The sequence below is a fragment of the Aethalodelphis obliquidens genome, unplaced genomic scaffold (assembly GCF_003676395.1).
Source record: "Aethalodelphis obliquidens isolate GAN/ISIS:26980383/991018 unplaced genomic scaffold, ASM367639v1 scaffold24, whole genome shotgun sequence".
NCBI lineage: Eukaryota > Metazoa > Chordata > Mammalia > Artiodactyla > Delphinidae > Aethalodelphis > Aethalodelphis obliquidens.
The window spans coordinates 659,912-682,179 of record NW_020837968.1 but is presented as its reverse complement, the minus strand read 5'-3'; the positions used below and the strand labels follow the sequence as shown (position 1 = coordinate 682,179).

The 22,268-nt window shown below is 35.4% G+C and overlaps 1 protein-coding gene across 10 annotated transcripts in view; it reads right to left on the bottom strand.

Annotated features, from left to right (window-relative positions):
• DENND1B (DENN domain containing 1B) overlaps nucleotides 1–22,268 on the bottom strand; it is a 260,763-nt gene that overhangs the window by 83,245 nt on the left and 155,250 nt on the right. For all 10 annotated transcript variants that reach the window (XM_027122127.1, XM_027122128.1, XM_027122129.1 and 7 more), the window contains 2 exons: nucleotides 18,944–19,045; nucleotides 7,247–7,372 (listed from right to left, as the gene is read on the bottom strand). In XM_027122127.1, coding sequence (XP_026977928.1) covers nucleotides 7,247–7,372; nucleotides 18,944–19,045 — 228 coding nt within the window. The remainder of the gene's footprint in view (nucleotides 1–7,246; nucleotides 7,373–18,943; nucleotides 19,046–22,268) is intronic.

Below are 22,268 nucleotides of genomic sequence, written 5' to 3'. Positions count from 1 at the left end.
TCAGTCACTGAACCTGGGCCTCTCGGTGGGAGGGGCGGAGGAGAAGGTGAGATGCCTGGAAGGCCCTGCCCATTTAGCTAAGGGCAATTTTCCTCTGAAAATAACACCAGCCGGTACAGCCTGGGGAGGGCCTCTAGGACAGTGAAGGCCGCCTGAAGGTACAGTAACACAAGCTAGAAAGTCAAGCTTGGAACATGTGCTGTTTAACCTATATTTAGGAAATAGCTGCACAGAGCTAGGTATTCAAGTTAAGCGGATCACCCTACTGAAGGACAAAGATTGATGCAACTGAGAAATACTCATCTATAATCTAATTAATTTCTTAAAATTCTACAGCTCATTGACAGAAAAGTAAGTAAATAAATATATAGTTCAGTGGAGACACAGAATAATCAGGTAGAAATATTAAAAGGTGGAAAAGAAAAAATCTTCACGGGAAAATTCTGACATGACGGTAAAGCAACTGACTCTTTTGCTCATGGAGCAGTCATGAGGCAACAGAAAGGAATCAAAACCAAAATTGCTGCAACTGGAATGTCAAACAAAGGAGCGTGGAAGGGCGTAAGAAAAATATGATGCATCGTAGAGTAGGAATGAAGTTCTTATTACAGAGAAGAGAACCAGACTTTCCAGAAAGGAACCACCAGCACACTGCTCACCATCACATTTAAGTATGTCAGTCAACAAACACATTCTAAGGATGAATCAACAACACACCAGCACTCTACGATGAGGACCCATTGACAATAGTAAAAACACCAAAGCTCACACTGATTTACCTTTTAAAACATAAAAAGCAGAGCAGAGTCATGATTATCCACAGAACAATGTCACTCTCAGTCACTTGTATAATGACTAATGATTGGGAAGAAAAAGGGTGCCACCCCTGCAGGGTGCCAGGAAGTGCAAGTCACTCCTACCTGACGGCATTTAAGTTACTCAGAACTGCCCTCCACTGGCATCAATCTGGCCCATACGGACCACGGGATTTACCTCTAGAAGTAAATTCTCCATCCTCCGGATATCCAGAGACATTTGTATCTTTCTTTTAGCACTCATTTTCTGCAGTGTATTAAATGTACATCTTTGCATTCCCTGTAGCACCCAACACAGTACCTTGTGTCTTGTGTGTTCAATAAATACCCACTAGTTACTATCTGAATTATTTTTATAAGATAATTAAGGCACAGGTAAGATATGGATGAAATGGAGCTGTTTTTCCTACCCTATTACTATGTTCAGCTTCAGAGAAGTTATTGTTATTGAATTAATATAACACTTTAGTTTATTTTTAAGAATAGATGTGTTTAAAGTTCTAGACTATTCTCCAGGGTGGGAAACTTTGCAAGAGCAAGAAAATACTTAAAACATAGACTAGATCTTTATGCTTTAAGAATGTGTATGACTTAGCAAAAGTTCATATTGATTAAAAAAAAAAAAGGAAGGTGTCAGGAAGAATGCTACTGTACAAAAATGTGAAGTAAAATCCAAAGCATCAACATGGTACTTATTCAGTTCCTTAGCACACCTGGACGTAATATGTAATGTCACTGTTTCATAAGGAGTATAAACTAAGCAAAAATGTCTGCATAATGACGGCATATTTACATTTTTAAATTCTCTGAAAGATTTGGCTACCAGTTGTCTCGTGGAAATATTAAAATATAGGTAGGTTCTCATAGAAAACAGTAATGAAGATTTTTCAGGCTATGTAGCATCTGTCTTCCAAGTGTCCCAATGCTATTATTATGGCGTATCTACTCTCAGTTTAGTGACCATGAAAACAATGCTGCTTTAATTGCTGAGAATCGTTCGTGAAAAGTCGCATGTTCACGTCATAAACTTTAGTCATTAATAAAAATCTTCTCTTATGTACATATTATTACAGGAGTGTATCCTAAGTTATTAGATCTGTCTTGAAAAAACATAGTTCTCAATGTTCCACTGGCCTGTGATTCAGCAAGTTAAGATGGGAAAAGAAATTGATTTTGTTTTTAGGGACAGCTGCTTCTAGCACTTTGGATAAACAAGAGCACTTTAAAAGATCAATAGATTTATGTATTAATTTTATACATATTATGATAAAATACATTTCTCTTTCCCACAATTTAAGGACAAACATCCTCTGTTCTCATGACACATATTACCAGTGATATACAGATGGAACCCTTACTAGCCAAGTCCCCAGTTCTCCCTGCCCCATACTAGTTGGGCAATATTTTTACATTTTTGCTAAAAAATTAAGCAAAATTCCCTCTCTACTAGTTTAAAAAAAAAAAAAAAAAAGAGCGGAAAGAGAGTGCAACCATATTCCATCTGAAAGCCAAATACCAAATACTTCTTTTGTAGAAACCATCTTGAGGTCAAAAGGTACTCAAGGTTGGGTAATAAGATGAGTGGGTACCTCACATGCTTTGGGAACCACACCACTGCGAGGGGTGAGTACATAAACTGTCCAACTCGGATTTTGAAGTCTCTAACAAGTTAGCAGTTACAGATTTGTTAAATGGAAGCTTTAAGGCAAAGATTTAGTGATTGGCCACCTAAATTATGGATGTCAATCCTGTACTTAAATTGCTTGAACTTAATCACAAAATATAACTCGCTGATAATGTTTTAAAGGAACATAATCCAAAAAATGTCTGAAGGACAGCTCTTGCTACTAGTCAAACAGGAGCCCAGATTACTAGCTAATCTTTATTTTAAAAAGAATTTCCTTTTTATCCATTAGCAAGGCTCACAGCAGCCCAGAAAAGCTTGAGTGTTTGAAACTAATGATATCATCCTAAATATTCAAAGGAACAGACTTCAGCATTATTTCCATGCTCTTAGGGTAATAAAGTATATGCTTTTGAATATACTAAGCAATATTTTAACTCAGGCAAACATTTCTTTAGCATTTAGCTGTTGGTCAAAAATTTGACTTTTATTTTTTAATAGCTTGTGATACAAATGATACAGAGGTACAAATGATGACCCTTTATTGGTTATTTAGTGCAATCATTTAAAAGTATTCTCATGTTTACGGCAATGTTTTTCTTTTGGGGGGATCAGCAGAGGGTACTTTATTTTAGTTACGTTAAGGGAATTTTCCTTACCAAATTTACTACTTCTAAAATGTCATTTTTAATGATCACAGCTTAATGTACAGAGCGTTAACTATATATACCAGGCACTGCTCCAGTAATTTACATATGTGAACTCATTTTATCCTCTGAACAACCCAAGAAGTATTAGTTGTTTTTTTTTTTAAACACATGAGGAAACTAAAGCACTAAGAGGTTATTTGCCCAAAGGCATACAGCTAGTTAGCCACAGAGTGAGGATTCAAGCTCTGTTTTAGACTCTGTGCCCTTAGCACTTTTCTTCCATTTATTTAGCACATTAGCTTGATCTCCTGTTTTTGAATTCTTAAAAAGTAGCTAACTTGATGCTGGCTAAAATCCAAAACCAACAAAACACCCATTATTTTATTGAAATCACTTTCCAAAAATTTAAGGAGTTTTATAATTTTCTCTGTAATTAAGAGCAGGTACCACTTATTTGTCAATCATGCCAGTGTGTCATTCAGAGAGTGTAAATTAGGCACTATGAGAAAAGTGAGAACATATTAAGCGTTGTCACTTAGACATTCTAAGTGCTTAATTTATAAAATAAGTTACTCTTTGGCAGTATTTGTCATGTGCATTTGAAAATGAATACTCAGATCATCCTGAGGGCTTTCCCTCACAACCCACAACCAACTGGTTCCCCAGTGCCACTGCAGAGGGTGCAGGGGGAAGAGGAAGAAGCAGTTTGAGTGGCGGCAGTCACCCCTCGTGGACAAAGCCATGCATGGAAATATATGGCATGAGTAACAAATTACTTCACAAACTTACATGGACTCTATGAGACGCCTATACCATCTGCACCTTTTGAGAAAATTCTTAAGATTGTGTATTGTTTGTTCAGTCTTTACGTAAATGTATACGGAGTGTCTTCCATATATTTTCATTGAGAAGAAATGTAAGTTCAGAAAATTTATCTCAAGGAGTAGATGATATGAGGAAGGAGGCCTAATGGAACGAAACACTCCACGTTGAAGCAGGACCGGGACCGTGGGAAGGACAGATCCAGATGCAGCCCCACTCGTCACCAGCTGGGGAACCTTAGTGGAGGTTTTTAAACTCTATGAGCATCACTTTTCTTATCTTTAAAATGAAAGGGGTAATATTTTGAGGCTTGTAAAGGTTAAATGAAAGAGTTAATTCAAAGGGCCCATCAATGCCTGGCATCCAGTGGGCACTCAACAGTTATTATTTTAATAGCAATTAATAAACTATTAATGTTTGGGAAAATAATAATATAAGAACTACAATAAATAATATATTAAAAAGGGAAAAGAGGGCTTCTCTGGTGGTGCAGTGGTTGGGAGTCTGCCTGCTGATGCAGGGGACACGGGTTCGTGCCTCGGTCTGGGAGGATCCCACATGCCGCGGAGCGGCTGGGCCCATGAGCCATGGCCACTGAGCCTGCGCATCCGGAGCCTGTGCTCCGCAACCGGAGAGGCCACAGCAGTCAGAGGCCCGTGTACCGCAAAAAAAAAAAAAAAAAAAAACTAGCAGATTTTCAAGACCCTTGCAAATTGTCAGGCAGCACACCAAACTCTAAGGACCCTCAAACTTTGCACAGAAGTGGTAGATGTTTTAAAAAAAAAAAAAAAAAAAGAGGGAAAAGAAATGTGTTAAGGAAAGTAAATATAATCAATTCACAGAAAGAAAGTGTCACTATAAACTACTGCTTCAAGGATCAGGAAAGAACTAGATGGCCATTAAAAGCTAGAAAGATAAAAGCACTGCCAGGAAGAAAGAACATTGTAAATAAGGGTTTGGAAGCCTGAGAAGCTTGGGACATTTAGAGCCTCAGGCAGAATTCTCTGAGTTGAGGTCAAAGTTCAGAAAAAATAAAGGAAGACACAGACCACCTGCCCATCACGAGGGCCCTCGAACACCGGGCGAAGGCAGGGCCCTGAGACTCTGGTCCGTCACAGACCAATCAACAGGTTCAATTTTGTCAAACGTAAGGGAAATACTGGTTCAGTTTTTGTGTGTGTATAAACAATCATGAAATTTCAAAAAGTAATACCTAATTAAAGAATTCATATCCATTAAAAGCTATTTTGTAATATTTTCCTTTCCAATTGTACTCCAGTAGCTGGAGGATACCACTAAAATACATTTATGATGAAAAGAGACAAAACCATGAAGTAATTGTAACTTCTAAACTTGGCTCTTTTCTTTTTTTTTTTACATCAATCAGAAAATATATCAAAGATATATGCCTGCTATATAAATGTCCAAAAGAAGAGTCCATGGTTATTTGTAAAGATAATACCTAAAACAACAAATATTTTATATACAATAATTTTCCTTAAAAACTATTTATTTTGAAAATATATAGGAAAAAAAGGTCCAAATACATTCAGTATACTTTAAAAATTGAGCTTTCATTCAAAGACTGAGTCAAAAGAAATGTGAAGGCATACAGAATGAAAATACCATCCCCCAACTCCCAGAAAGAACCAGCAGTAGAAAGGAAAGGAGAAAACATCAAACATAAAAAGGAAAAATGTAGATAAGTTAACAAATAAATTTATAAGCTGTGATCAATAAACAGGAAAGACGTTCTCTGACAAAATTATTTTCCCACAAATGCTGAGAATCTGGCTTTCACGATGTTTAAAAAACAAGTCAGTCATTGAAATCCTGTAACCCTACTATCTGCTCAATCAAGCTCAAAGAGGTAGAAAATCAAGCTACAAAAACTATAGTAAGTAATTAATGTTCAAGATGGAATATTTTAATAATTTTAACCATCACCTAACAACACTGATAATTTAAATCATTTAAGAAAATTGTCTCTTCAATCTGCTTTCCTCAAATCTGAAGTCTTTTACAAATTTAAAAAGGAAAATGAAAATAAAAATGTAGCTTATAGATTAAGTATTTAAATGCAGCAAACTAATTTTGTCTTTCAAACCCATTTTTCTGTTTCCATTGATGTTTACTAATTTTAACGACTATGCTCTACTGTAGTGTGGATGACTGGTTTCCAGTCTTGTAAAGAATGAGACCCTATCACTGTCAATCATTTTTGAAGACTCCCCCACGTGAGATACGTATACTCTGTACGGTACTATGAGTTCTATATAATGTTTTAAAATATACACACGTATTTCAGAAAGATCAGCATGCAAATTAGACCACATGCACTTTTCCAGAGACAGTAGCTGATGTGCCTAACTCAATAACTCCTCAGAGGTGCAAGAGCCACTGGGTGGGAACTACTAATTTAGAAGTCAGCTCGGAAAGCATATAACCCGTTCACATTTGTTTAGTGCTTCATGGTTTATGACAGGATTTACACACCAACCCTGAAAGGTAGACAGAGAAGGTATCAGAATTCTCACTTTACAAATAAGATGGAAGTCGAGTGAGACTAAAGAAATGGGTCGAGGTTACACAGCCTTAACAATGGTGAAGTATCCACTAGATAACAGGTCTTATTACTTATTACTAACTCAATACTTTTAATCCATTTATTCACCTGGTCATGAAAGGGCAGTGTAATCATTTTTGTAAAATCAGACTAACACGCTTAACTAATAATTCTGAGAAAAAAAGACATATTTTAATTTATACCTTTTTGGACCATCTAACAACTTGGGTTACAATTCTACATAATAATAATTTGGGGGTTATTAAAACAAGAAAGAAATGGCAAAGTGAGCTAGGGTATGCTAAATAGATAAGCCCACTTAGAAAAGTGTTATGAATTAGGAAGACAATAAATTTCCAAATGTTGCAAAATGTTCAAGTTCTAATATTTTTAAACTTTCACATTATACTTGTCATTTCTAAACTCTGATGTAATAAACCCAACTGTCCGGTTGATTTCTTAGTAATCCTAACAAGATTGGGTCGTTACTCTAAGACGTAGTAACACAACTCATTAATTAGTTACGAGTAAGAATTCCAGTTTTAGAACAATAAACAAGGTGCTATGCAAGAGAATGTGGGAAATATTAACTCAGGGTTATTTACTAAAAGAACGAAAACCATAAAGTCAAGAAACTGGAGGTGGAACATCATGTTTTAAAGCATATTATTTTGTATTTTCAAAAACCTTTACGATACTTTTTCGGGTGGGATATTAAAATGTTTCCACACAAGAGCACATTAAAACAGTGATGAAATAAAACGCTTACAGGTTTGTATCTCAGTGCATCTCTGTAGGATCCGAACAAAGCAGCCTGAGCCCTCAGGAAGGCCCTAGCCACTCCGTCCCCCGTAGCTGTAGACTGCTTCTTCAGTTTATTTTTCAGGGCTGAGACCTGCGGGACAGAGAGGAACCATTAAATTCACACCTCAGAGATTGGTACAGCGAGGCACGAGCCCAATGGGCAGGCGGACCGCAGCGTGTGCAGGTCAGCCTGAGCCTCATCCTCTGCCTGACGGCTTATCTTCTAAGTCAGGGAGCACCTGCTGGTCTGTTAATTGAAAGGAAAGCAGGGGCCCACAGTAATGAGCTAATGCAAATTGGTCTGTGCTCTCTTTTTTTCCCAAGGCCTCTTGACATAAATAAGCTTTAATTATTTTACAGTAAACTGCGTGTGAGCCACTTTTCTGCAGATTTTTAGCAATTACAACATGTGTCTACTTGTTTGGAGATGAAGCCGGTTGGGTAGCGTTCGACTGCTTGCTAGTTAATTTTATTTTTTGGAAGCTTCGTTTGTATATATAAATAATTTTCCAGTCATTTGTCGAATAGTTTTCACCATTATTAGATAAAAAGAGGGGAGGGAAGTTAAGGTTACTGAGAACCTACCACAAGTGGGGAATTGTGTTGTGCTCGTTAGACACTGTCCCATCTGATCTTCAGAGTCTTCTACGAAAGGTACTCACGTTACCATTTATGAAGAAACAGGGGCTCAAACATGTGAATCGACTTGCCCTCAATATCTGGCTACTAAGTGGCAAAACTGAGATTTCAACCCAGTTCTGTCCAGTTTTCTCCACCACCACATGCAGGATTCAAGGTCATCGTTATTGCCTTATGAACCAGTAATCACATTAATGTTTTAAGATCAAAGAAAAATATATTATCTAGGAATTTGTGAAATTTTAAAAGGCACCTGCATTTGTTATAATTTTTCATACAGTTGCATCCTTTAATTTCAGGTTGTGTGTATTTTAGAGAATGCATGCTATTTATGGACAGCCCTTACTTAGACGAGTATTTTCTAAGAGTAATCAACCTTCTGATGCTCACTCTTAGTTTTTAAAGGGGAGGTGATGTGATCTGTTCCTATGCATCCAATTCACTTGACCAATTCCTTTCACAGATAATAAAAACTACACTCTGCACACTTAAAAAATACCATTGATGCTCATATACAGTACTTGTCAATGCTCTACATGCGAACGTGAAGTCACGTAGAAATTCTGTTTTCTTAAGAAAAAACTGATGGGACAAATTCTGGTTGGATTGTTCCCTTATCAGAGCATGTTCTTACCCTTACGATACTACCAGATAACAAAACAATGTCATTCCTCCTTTACATATATATGCAAGGAGGAATATTTTTATTTCTTTATACAAGCAGCCCTGACTACTCTTGTGGATGATGATTGTAATTGAAGTGTCAACCTAATTAACAACTAAACTTTGAATAATGCTAATGAGAAAGGAACACAGCATCAGAGGAAGGACCAGCTCTACAGGTGATAAACCTTCACAGTAGTGACATTTTCCAGTGTAAAGTCACAGTTACTGTGATCTGATCAAAGACAGAGACCCCCATTGGGTCCAATTATAACCACAGTTTTGAAAAAATTATTGAGTTATGATGTTCATAATCTATGCAGAAAGGCCTTTGCAGTATAGGTCTTTCCCCATAGCTGTGATCTTTTCAATTTATACCCAAGCGCCATAGATTCAGATAAAAGTTTAGACTCTAATTCATTTAGCCCACAAAGTGCATAAATTAGGATTCATTTAAGAAGAAGTTTTTATTATTAAAATCTAACCTCAATTAATGCATATTTTTAGGTAACCCACATATTCAAAAATAAATACAGCTGAAGGATGCAAAAACAAACCTCTGACTTAACATCCTTTATTCTTAAGTCTGTAATAATGTTATTTTTTAGGTTTCAAATGCCTTTGAAAAAAAACCAATGGGGATGAAAATCAATACATGTATTTCATTATTGCCCTCTAAAAAGGCTTATGATGGAAAGAATAAGATTCTAGTCTTCCAAAGTATTATAAAAAGAAAATGATTGGGTTATTTTAATTTTTACTTTAGAAATAAAGAAACTTTTTAAATGTCATGCCTTGTATCTTTGTAAAAGAAAATTCCTCAAGATGTATTTTTCTATAAAATCTGGAAGCGACAATTCAGTTCTCCACAAATTAAGAATCCTTAGGACAAGCATGACACATATGCTCCCAGAGACTGGAGGCAAGTCAAACCATCCCTCACCCTTTATTACCCCAAGTCCTTGATTACTTAATCAATGCGTAAGTTATCCAGGGTATTCATCACACTGCCTCAGGCCCTTCCTAACCAAATCATAACGAGGTAGCCTTCACTTCCAGAATTAGTCAGTGAGAGCTCCTGAACTTCCTCAAGAGCTCTATACAAAATAGGAAAGAAGAAAATACCTGTTCTAGAACTGTCCGAAACGGTAACCACTAGATGCACAAGCACTTGAAATGTGAGTAGCCCAAATTAGCATTTGCTATTAGTGTAAAAAAAAAATACACTGGATTTTGAAGACTTAAAAAGAGCAAAATACCTCATTAATAATTTTATTGATTACATGATGAAACAGTATTTTGAATATACTGGATTAAATAAAATACATTATTAAAATTAATTTCACCTATTCCTTTTTACCATGATTACCAGAAACATTTTAATTGCATATGTGGCTCATATTATATTTCTATTGGACGGTGCTATTCTATATGAGCATACTATATAATTTCAAACAGACATGTGAGACTAGCAAGAAATATGGTTAAGTTTTTCCTTTGCCTATTTCTACATTATTTCAACCTTTACAAACAGCACATAAGGAATTCTTCCTTGATCTACTCTAGGTGGGCTTCGACTGCCAGTAGGTCTGAGGTGGTTCCTGTTTTTCAGAGACCAGAAGGGCAGCTGAGTTAAGCGTTTCTGTGTGCACCAATGAGAGCTCAAAAACAGCCTGTAAAAATGAAAGCGTTTTTTAATAGTCAGCTTCAGCTATTAGGATATTACTCTAACATAAAATGATTGTGTCAGCCTTGCTATTTTCCTGTCCTTTAGACCACTGGAGTAAATTATCACCAGTTACCACTACGCTTTGCAGAGCTAAATAGCTTTTAGCAGTTTTTATCTATAAATAAGGTAATATATCTTCTGCACTTATTTAAAATACTTGGTCTGGGAAATAGCATTTTCTGCTTTAATTTCCAAACTTCTAAGTTTAGTTATGAAATAAATGTACATCTTTCCATGAGATCCTAAAGTTTATACTCACATATAACTAAATTCAGAAAAGCATTTGGAACCTTGGTCACATGGCTATTATCACAAAATCCTATCATGGGATCTTGAAAAAGTATCAATTGTTTTCTCTTTTTATTCTTAACAAAGTAAGCTTCAATCTCCGATGGCTAAAGATGACTTGAAAACTGACATTTTATTTTATTATGACATTTTTTAGTCTGTATATAAATTATTTTTGAAGTCTAATTAGGTATCATACTAGACCTCCCCTGCAAAAAAAAAAAGTTAAACAGTGAAAAAAACTTCAGAATAAACGTCATTTCACTGCTCTTATCAAATGTTCAAATTCCTTTCATACAACAAGAATCCAGGCTTCTAAAGCAGCCATCACAGGAGGAATTATAACCTGGGTTTGAGCCCAGTGGGGGTTCACTGCAACATGAATAATATTACCACCAATTCTCCACTTTTACCCTCTTAGCACTAAGTGACCATGGATAAAAGAAGGGAATTACATGAGTAAACACAGCAAACAGGTATAAATAGAAGAGTGCAAGCCACGTGCACATGGGCTGAGTAATGAAGCAATTATGCCAACCGGGGGTTAGGAAGGGAGGTGACATAAAAGAGCTGAGTTTTTCAGAGAAGTGACAGAAATTTTCTCTTGACTTTTAGATGTGTCTTCTCAGGAAAAATAAATCAATCGCTGTAACCCATAAATTTTAATTTTACTTTTTAGGATCACAAAGAGAAACACAAGGGTAAAGAACAGAAGATAAAAATAAATGTTCAGGAATAACATTAGGATAAAACCTACATGACCGGAAACATCTCTGTGATGTCTTTAAGTATCCTTTTTCCTAACTAAGCTGCACTCTAGAAACTACGGACATTCAGAAAAGTTAATGCTTCAAATAATTATTTGCTTTAGGAAAAAGTTACAAGGTTAAAGTCTTTTATTCTTCCATGAAACATGTTATGGTCATTGTATGAATCAGATATTAAATCCCTACACTTCTTTAATCCTTCTGATGTTCAGTTTTTTAAGCAATAAAATTAACACTTCCTTCTTAACATAATTTTCTAACATGCTTCTATCTAAGAATTAAAACAGTAACCTTTAACATTTATTAAATGAAAAACATATGATACACTCCCAGAGGGTATCATGACATTGTTTCTCTGAATGCTTAAACTACCTTTCGAAGCCTAAAATACCATGTCATCTACAACTATTCTCCCTTCAGAGGCATCTTAAAATGATCACAACCCAAACTGCTCTTACTCTACCTCAAGTCCAATGTCAGTGTCACTTCCGTGCATCCAGGTGCCTTGCAGGTCCTCTCAACGCTGCACCCTTTCTCATCTTCCATAAGCAGTAATCACTGAGCCCCAGCTGTTCGACCTCTGATGTAGATTTCAAATCTGTCCGCTTTTCTCCAACTCCCTGCCACTATCCAGTTCAAGCGCCTCCCATCTCTCACCTAGACCACTGCAAATGGTCTCTGAACTGCTTCATTTCTGCTTCGTTACCCCAGTGATCTTCAGGACCTAGAACCCAAGATGATATTTTTAGAAGTCAAAGTGGATCTCACTATTATTCCTCTGCTACAAATCTCCAGTGAATTCCCAGTAAAGTCTGGAGGTCCTGAACAAGAAGCACAGACCTTCCACTCATTTTAAGATGCCTCTGAAGGGAAAATAGTTGTAGATGATGCTCTCACTCCTACCTGTCTCTACCACCTCATCTGTGTCACCTCTTCTTTTGTTCCTCTAAGCGCAGCTATACAGGACTTCCTTCCATTCCCTGAATCTGCCAACAGCAGAGCCTTTGTATATGCTATTCCTCAACCTTCCACCTTACTCATACTCATTGTTCAGGCCAGGTCTGCACTCAGGTGTTTTGACATGTTGAGCTGAACCTCAAAAGGCAGATCTCAGTTTGGAGGCGAGTAAGAGTGGCCTCTCAGCTTGGCTACCATTATTTTCATTTGGGCTCGCTTATGGCAGAGACAGCTGTCAGCCTACCAACAGCCACTCTCCCTCTCTTTGGTAATAGAAATCTTAAGTTTTGAACGGTGCTTGGTTAACCCAGCTGGGCAAACCCAGCTATTTCCCAGGATCACCATGACCTGGTGTGGCCCTGTGGTTGGGTTCAGCTAATAATGGAATGTGAGTTCCAGGACCACAGCTTCTACGTCTTCCTGTCCACTCCGCTCCTGGCACAATACAGGCATACAGTAGGTGCTCAATCAGTATCTGCTGAACGAATGAACAAATTAACCTGTCCAAGGCATGCTGCTACACTAACTTCTCTAGTTAACTGGATCAGAATATCTGTGATGGTGCCCGGGAACAAAATTCATTGAGAAGTCCACCAAGTCATCATATCAGCAAGATTTGGAAACCACTATGATGACAGTGCTCACAACATCACGCACACAAAAAGTCTCTCAAATATGGAGAAGAACTTAAAAAACAAGGAACAAATTTTTAAATTATTTTAAAGCCAGAACATATATATACATACATACACACATACTGGCCATAAGAAGACAGAGAAGCACATTATTAAGATGATAGTGGAGGAAAAAAGACATCAGGAGAGGGGCTTCCCTGGTGGCGTAGTGGTTAAGAATCCGCCTGCCGATGCAGGGGACATGGGTTCGAGCCCTGGTCCAGGAAGATCCCACATGCCGCGGAGCAACCAAGCCAGTGCGCCACAACCACCGAGCCTGTGCTCTAGAGCCCATGCTCCGCAACAAGAGAAACCACCACAATGAGAAGGCTCGCGCACCGCAATGAAGAGCAGCCCCCGCTCGCCGCAAGTAGAGAAAGCCCGCGTGCAGCAACGAAGACCCAACGCAGCCAAAAATAAATTTAAAATAAGACATTAGGAGAAGACCTGGCTAATTTAGATGGAAATGAAAGGCTAGGAGAAAGCCAAGGAAATTCATGAGCACTGAAAATCACTACAAGTAGCAAACTCTAAATCAACTTTAAAATGGCAAACATACAGAGACATGCAGGGAGGAACCGCGCAGGGCTGAGTCCTGCAGAGGGAGGCACAGATTCTCTCACGCAGCCAAGAGAAAAACAACAAAGATCTTTTAAATGTTGAGGCCCAATTAATTAAGATTTTGAGCTTTTAATTTTTGTTTTGTTATGCTTTGGTATTTAAAGTTTATATTAAAAAATACACACCAAGAAAACAGTAGGAAAAAATAGCAGGATCTATTCATAGTTTACTTACAAACAAAAAGGCTTTTCGTAAACAATCTCATCTCTGAAAGTAACTATTTAGAAGAAGGGTGAATCCCCGTGACAGCCAAAGTCGAGTGCAGGAGCACGGTGACTGCCATCACAACCTGCTCGCCTTCTCCAGAGACAGGAAACACACAGTTGCATGCAGAGCCACAAAGATAGATATTAAACCGGCTTCCAGGTTTCTCCCTTTCATTACTATGAAAGTCAGATGAAAATACCCTTACAAACACTACTCTCAGGGGCAAACTGAAAGCAGGATTTGTCTCCTGGAGACTACTCTATTAAACAAAAAAGTGCCCTCTCAATTACTCCAGAACCAGAGTGAAATTGTAACATAGTTGCAACCTGGACACTCTACCAGTTTGCTGGGGACTTCATTCACTGCTAAACAAGATAAGGATTACAGCATGGCTGTGGCAAACCTGGAACTAATAAAATATTCTCTGGGGCCTTTTTTTTTCTCTTTCTAACATATATTATGACAATTTAACATACTAAACCTTCGTGTTAGATTAGAGGAAATATCCAATGAATTAAATATATTAATTGACTTATTTGTATGGTTGTAAGAGTTAAATTTGTTTACATACTTTAATTTTTTAAGCTGATTTTAAAAACTCTCTGAAAAAGCCAGTTCTTTTCCAAACTTATTCCCAAACTAATTAACTCACTTGAATACAGATATATGAAAATTTTAATTTAAAGTCAGAGTTGGGTTTGTTTTCTCTAGTTCTTTAGGCTTGTAATGATTTTTAGTTGATCGGAGCAATTTGTGTCTTTCCTTTTCATGTAATGGTAAAACCATTAACCTAGTCCTTGGTGTGATACTTGAAAGCCTCAGTATAAGACGCACAGTATTTTATTTTTATTTATTTATTTACTTATTTTTGCGGTACATGGGCCTCTCACTGCTGTGGCCTCTCCCGTTGCGGAGCACAGGCTCCGGACGCGCAGGCTCAGAGGCCATGGCTCACGGGCCCAGCCGCTCCGCGGCATGTGGGATCTTCCTGGACCCGGGCACAAACCCGTGTCCCCTGCATCAGCAGGCGGACTCTCAACCACTGCGCCACCAGGGAAGCCCAAGATGCACAGTATTTTAAATGACTCTATTTTATAATAAGGTCTTTTCAATGTTTGAATAATTAAATATGCTTTACACTAAATGTTGCTGTCCTGTAACATACTGTGGCCTACCGTGAATGGTACAATAACTGTTCAGCGTACATACTGTATTTTCTACACAGGCTCATAATAGAAAATAGACAATCGTTTTCCAATAGCATTACATATAGCATGAAAATGAGTTTTTAAAACAGTGTTGACAATCCTAATTTAAATCAAATAGGTCATAATGATACTTCTTTAACAAGATTAGAATGGAGAGTAAGCTTCTATATCAAATTTTAAGAGTTACTCATTGCACTGTGTATCACGTTTATACGAGACAGACCATGCTCTAGTGCCTGGGGCGTAAGTCAGAGGATCAACTTCTATGAACTAAAGCTCTAGACATACCATTAACAGCATACTTTCTGTGGCTTTATCCTCTTATCTAACATAGGGGTATAAGTATATTGACCTGTCTCAGAGTATATTATTTTTTACAGTCTAATAAATTAAAATTATTTAAAAACAGTTAAGCAGTACAGGTCAAAATTTGTTTTCCTAGTAATGAATATTCTAATGCATGTAACTTTTTCAGACGTCAATTCTAACCTGCTTTCTTCTATAAGAGTTAGTTTATAATTGTTTTAACTTAATATTCACATAAAGACAGATTTCCTGTATCTCATTATAACTTTACTTAGCTTAATTTTCCCACTAGTGAGGCATCCTATTTATTTTTGAAATAGTAACAATTTCCAAATTACTTTTTAAAATGTTAATGATGATAAAAATTTAAATGAGCACTAATACCTTAGAAATACAACATTTTACATTATTATGCAATTGAAACTAAATTTGTGTATATATTTGCAATGAAGGGGGTCTCAATAATGCATTTTCTTAAATTAAAATGAACCCATTTGAGATTTCAAATGTTATATTTAATACAACTGGCTCTTTCTGCCCCCACTTAAAAACATACCACAATAACACTAACTGCAATCGATACTGTTACATAGCCCTAAAATTTACTTTTTTATTTCAAAACACTCAAACTACATATGTTTGAAGGTACCTATAACTTGGCATAGCCACTAAAAAAAATAAAACTCACAATGTATTCGTAGACAAAAACTACAACAGTATATTTTAATGCTTTTAAAAGTTATTCCATGTAATAATCAATATCGTTAAAATCACTCCCAATAAAATTTGTTTTTTTTCTTTTAATGATCCAGATCTAAAGTGAAATGATGAAATCGAAAAACAACTGTTCTTGTCAGAAGACAGGAAGAGAGTTTTTTCCCCTTCCCTTAAGGAAAACAAAGGATTCCTGAAAGCTTTGGCCTGATTTATTTTTCCAATTTTAAATACCTTAAGAGTAGCGGAACTGCTACTGGCATGGTAGTATTTCTAACAGTCAATAAATCTAAAATATTATGTGTGAATATTGGAATGAAGCCATTAAGAAGATTACAGCATGCAACACAGCAGAGGGTCCACAGGAAAAAAGAACTAGTAATTCAGGACAACTGTGACCACTGACCTTGGAACAGCCAAGACCACTGGTCAAGCTGACACGATAATAAAGTGCACATGCACAGAAAGCCATCTAGCCTGTAAGCATAATTTTAATGTTTTGGTGAATGATTTTAAAATGTCCCCATTTAAATATCAGTTAATTTATTAAGTTATCAAACAATACTAACTGTAATATTTTTCAGGCTTCAAGTATATTTTATTAATTCAAGTCACAGAAAAATTCAGTATGATCATTTGTGATTTTTAACAGGTCTCATTTAAAACATTTACAATTATAGCAAGTATGATGTGATACTTTATTGTATTTCCTACTATAAGAGATAGCTTTGGAAAACTGATGAAAAAGCTAAATTTATTAGAGCTGGGTTAAACGAACAATCACCTGAAACATTTTTAGAAAATGACTCTAACTTTAAAACATCTCATACTTTCTGTAGATAGTCCTAGCTCCACCTCAGGACTATTTCAGTTTATTCATTCTTTAAATTTGTCTAAGTCTGCACTCCTTAATTCCGAGCATATATTTAGTTATATCTACATTACCTTGCAGAGTTCCTTTTTATGAATATGTTTTTACTATTTCAGTTATGTTCAGATAACTGTTGCTTATAAATAAACAATGAGATGGTCTCTCTTGTCATTTATATATTTAGGCTTTTACATTTCATGAATATTGTTTAACTTCCTCACATATTTAAATAAATGTTTCAATATCAAACTAATTCTACTAGGAAAGTAGAGGTTCTCAATTTAAAAAGAATCACTCATCAAAAAATTACTATTAAAGATTGTTTTTCTCAAAGAAATAATCAGCTATCACTGGGGCTGACTATAAAAATTTTAATATAACACAAAAAAGCTGATTTCTTTTTCTTTTTTCTTCCTCTTTCTTATCCTTCCTCATTTAAAAAAAAGAAAAAACAATCCTTTCTTCTTAGGGAATTAATGGTAGGAACTACATGCACATAAGGAAAACATTCTTAAAAGCTAGGACTTTATTTTCATAATTATGCCCCTATCCAGTGAAGAATACTTTGATGGATTTCTAAATGAACAACTCCAATCCTTTCTAGCAGCTTCTGCAAAATCTTTATAATGAGGCAATCGAGTTATAATGAGCTAAAAAGATAATATAATTCTTCACTGGACTGGGTTTGGATTTGTTCATACATAGCATAAATTTTACTACAGTTAGATAAAGTAGTTCGATTTAATTTGCTTCAAGGTCAGCAAGTATTTTAGGTTATTTATGGGCATAAATAATCTGAGTTTGACTTTAAAGTCACATTTTCCCTATCACTAGCCATAAAAGCAATCAAGGCTAGTATTACTGTATTTTCTGAGTTTGAGATTTTTTTTATTCTTTTTTATTTTCAAGCTCCCTAACAGTGATTTCAAAGTACTTGCAGTATTACAGAAAAAAAATATATTTTAAAGGTTTTTTATTCCCGAATTTTAATATAGCTGAATAAACAATGGTTTTTTTTTTAAAGGCGAGTTATTTTAACTTCTGCATTTTTACCTTGTTTTTTTTTTTACCTTCTGCATTTTACCATAAAAATCTGCATTTTTACCCTGTTCTGAGGAATACGAAGGCCAGAAAATTGACTTTGGAGACTATTTAACACAAAGTACAGAATATATCCTATTATAAGCTGCAGACCCACACATGCACACACACACAAACCTCTGCAAGATCAAAGACCAGAAGAGAGCCGGCACTTAATTTATCAGCCTTTACAGACAAAAGACAGTTTTCGTCATTTCAAAAGGATCAGATGTCTTTTATGACAAACTGGGTTTGCAGTTTAATTTACAAATAGAATTCTAAGTAAGCAGTCTTTGCTCTGCCAGAGCAAATGACAAACAGTGTAGGTTTTCATTCTTGCAGCCCTCAGCAGGATAGAAAGGATTAAAATAAAACTGAAATAATTTAGAGAAAACAAATAAATGTTTCAGAAAGTTGAGGGAGATCAAAGCCAGAATTTTCTGACCCCAACTGTACAAGCATTTCTTATTATATTGACCAGTGCCATCAGATCATTAATTAAAAGGAAAAGCGCTGGCAGGTGGCAGGGAAGCAAAAGCCGATAATTGGCCCCCTTCTTCTTCTTGCCTTCAAAAACTCTCTCATTCTTTTGCAAGACATGCCACTAGGCAGACAGAAATGCCTACTTTGTAATATAATGATTAAGATGAGATGAAGAGACTTATGTTTAAAGAAACTCTGCCTAATGAATGCATCTAGCTTTTTAATTACGATCCTACTTTTACAATAAGGAATATGATATTGCATCTGACATCTCCTCAACTGCCAAAAGGTAAAAATACGAAAGACAGACTCTGCTTTGACTCCTCTCACACCACATGCTCATATTCAGCCCTTCTATTTCAGACAGAAAAATGGGAAAGTAACTCTTGGTGATTCAAGGGTCCAGGAGAAAACATATATACGCTTGTTCACCACAAAATATCCTCCAGACTTACCACGTCACTCGGTAGGCTGCTCAAGTCATTAAATGGTGATTCTAAAGTGTTTGTGTCAACATTTAACATAACCACATCCTCCAATGATTTATTTTTCACTCTCTGTTTAAAAAACACAATTGTAAACAAACATCTTAGTATATTTTCCTTCCAAAGTTATAATGAACTTAGATATGTAGAGAAAATTATCTTAATGCATTATCCTTAGGAAAAGAAAAAAGGAAAATTCTACATCATAAAAGAATATAAACAATTTTGCCTTATGAGAAAGTCTGTCTAAACCATTCAAAAAGAAAGATTAAAAATGCTTAAAATAGCATGTTTACTCATCTAAATATATTAATAGTTTGGAGACACTGAATGTAATTTAACTACCAAAGAGATACTACAACAAATACAAAATTGGCATGGCTATATTAAACTGTAAAAATTTATATCCTTTAAATTTTACCAATTGAATTTCAATCCTATGATACAGGAACATGTGGCCCGTTCTATAGCTATTTTTAGCCTAAATCATACTGCAGGGTTAACACAAAACAATAAATATGACTACTAAGTAGTAAAGTAAGTTTTAAATTAATAAATATTTTCTCTATATCTTCATGTAAATTTGGTATAAGTCGATGATGACAAGTGAAACTGAGTAAGAAGAAATGACAGAGAGCAGTAACATGGAATTTACTGTTAGTAATGTTTATCCCATGAATTTAATATAAAGGATCAAATTTAATAGTCTATCAGATTAACTATTTGACTTGTCATATTTGTTTGAAAGCTTAGTCAAATGGTCAAATTATCTCAATATATGCATAAATGATAGTAAATTAGAATTTATTAAATTTTTATCCTTAAAGGAAGAAAATATAGTTTATTTTTCTTATTTAAACTAATATGTCTACTTAAACAAATCATATAATTCTATTAGTCTTATCTAGATGATAGCAAATAATATTATTTCCTAATGAAAATAAGTAAGGTGTGCATTAATGAAATATATCCATCAACCCAGAATTCCCTAATTGCATAGGTCAACTAGCAATTGGTCAATTAATTTCAGTGCAGTAGTTTTAAAAGTGACATTCTAGAATAATAGCCATTTTTTCAGATTATTTAAATAGCTTAATATTAAATTGGCCAAGCCAATTTTTTAAGTTAGCCAAGACTGGAATTTCTGTGATCCACTTGGAATTTCTGTGATCCATTTAGGATTTCAAATCTCTGCGTATCAGGTAGAATGTTAAATTTGCTAGGAAAATGGTAGTCTAGAGTAGGGAATTTTTATGTGTTAGGATAGCCACAATGTCTATGTGGAATATGCATTCTCAAGGGGGCATGTGATTCTAAAACTCTATCCTGTAAAAGGCATTATAATTATTCTAAAGTAAGACTAAGAAAATGGCCATTTCTAAGAAAGTAACTTATAACAGTGATACTATTGTCAAAACATTTATAAATAAACTCATTTCCTTTCCATGTGCATACATATACGTAAAAAAGGCTTACATATATAAATACGTGGTTATCTACAAATCAACTATAGCATAACTACAAAAATAACCTATGAACAAAAACTATATTTATATTAATGGCATTTGTATGCAAAAAGTATGTCATAATTTTGATTTCCCTCTTCAATTCTAAGTTGCCCTTTTAACAGAAAATGTAAAGATAATCCAGAAACCTGATGTATTTTTCAAGGAATGAAATGAGTTCATCTAAATAGCATAGAGTAATGGTTATGTGACCCCCAAATGTTTGTAATGACGCTAACACTAAACTCTGAATAGCTGAGTCACTTTGCTGTGCACCTGAAACTATCACAACATTGTTAATCGGTTACACTCCAATATAAAATAAAAAGTTAAAAAAAAAAATCTCGGAAAAAAGGAAATTAGCATTAGTATGAAATGTATACCTTTTTCAAAGTTTCCCTTAGTTTTAAGAAGTCTAATAATAGCTGAATATTAAAATTTGTTAACGGGAACACTCATTAAGAATGGAAAATGGATTCATTTCAATAAATCAACAGACTGGGCCTCCCTAAAACGAGAACAATTCTACAAAGGCAAAAAAGGGGGGAGAAGATAGCATGTAATTTAAATCTTTAAAAAAAAATTCTTATTAATGTATTTTCTCTGTTATTTCCCTCCAAATCAGGCTTTAGCCATTTTTTTCTAAACAGGAGTGGAAAGTCATATGGCATATAAAACAGCACCACTTTCTCTGTCCCATATTTTTACGTCTCATAAAATTCATCAACTTGTTTGGATGGGGAAAGAGTAAGAAAATGTGAGAAAACAATGTGCTTTTTCTTCAAAAATAAGAAAATGATATTAGGACACAGACAAATCTTATTGAGAACAACAGCAGATGCTGAACTGGCGAGACTCCTGGCATCCTCCACACGCCATCCTCCTTCCAGGTGATGCCAGCACACCTGCACACTCTTCACACGGAGCAAGGGAAGGGACACGGTGGAAGTAGCCACACGATACTGTGAAACTGGGCCAACACTTTACCTAGAATCACTTGTGCATTAAAACAAATAATATAACCCTCACATCTGTAGCCTGTACTGACTTATTCCCAATCACAGGCCTTAGTTTGCTTTGACTTCATCCCTAAAGTCTAGTTTTCAGGGAGAACAAAATGCCCTTGTCCTTTATTTTAGAAGCGAATTTACTTTTTAAAGAGAGATTTCTAGTCATCTTTTACTTATGATCGCATAAAAATAATTTTTAAAAAAGATTTAGAAAGACATTAATTTCATGTCTTTGAACAATTATGTTTAAAAGTCTTTGTAAAACTGATAAAAAGTGTTGAAACTGTCTTGACTGAGAGAAGAGAATATTTTGATTCTTCCTCCACAAAAAATTAGTTGTACTTGCAGCCAAACAAATGTGAAAGATTATTCAGTTCTGTCTCATATATAAAATATGTAAATATATATTTATATTTTAATTATAATACCATTTATATAAAATAAAAAAGCACAAAAGATCAGAATTTTAGTGAAAATAATCTGTGTAATAATGTCATCATAAAAATAGAAACATAGGATCTGTATCACCTGGTAAAAGATTAAGAAGAAAGTTACTAAATGGTACCCAACTGGTTGAAAAACATTCTTAAAGTTCCTATTATAGTTTCTCATTCACTATTAAACCAAATAAAACTGACTATTAAGACAGTTTGATAAGTCCAGAGTATAAAAGGCACAGAGATTTCAGCCGATCTAATCATGGCTTTACACAGTCTCATTTAATAAGAGCCAATTTAAAGTTAGAAAGGACTGCTTCTCCAAGACAATACTCTAAGGAGT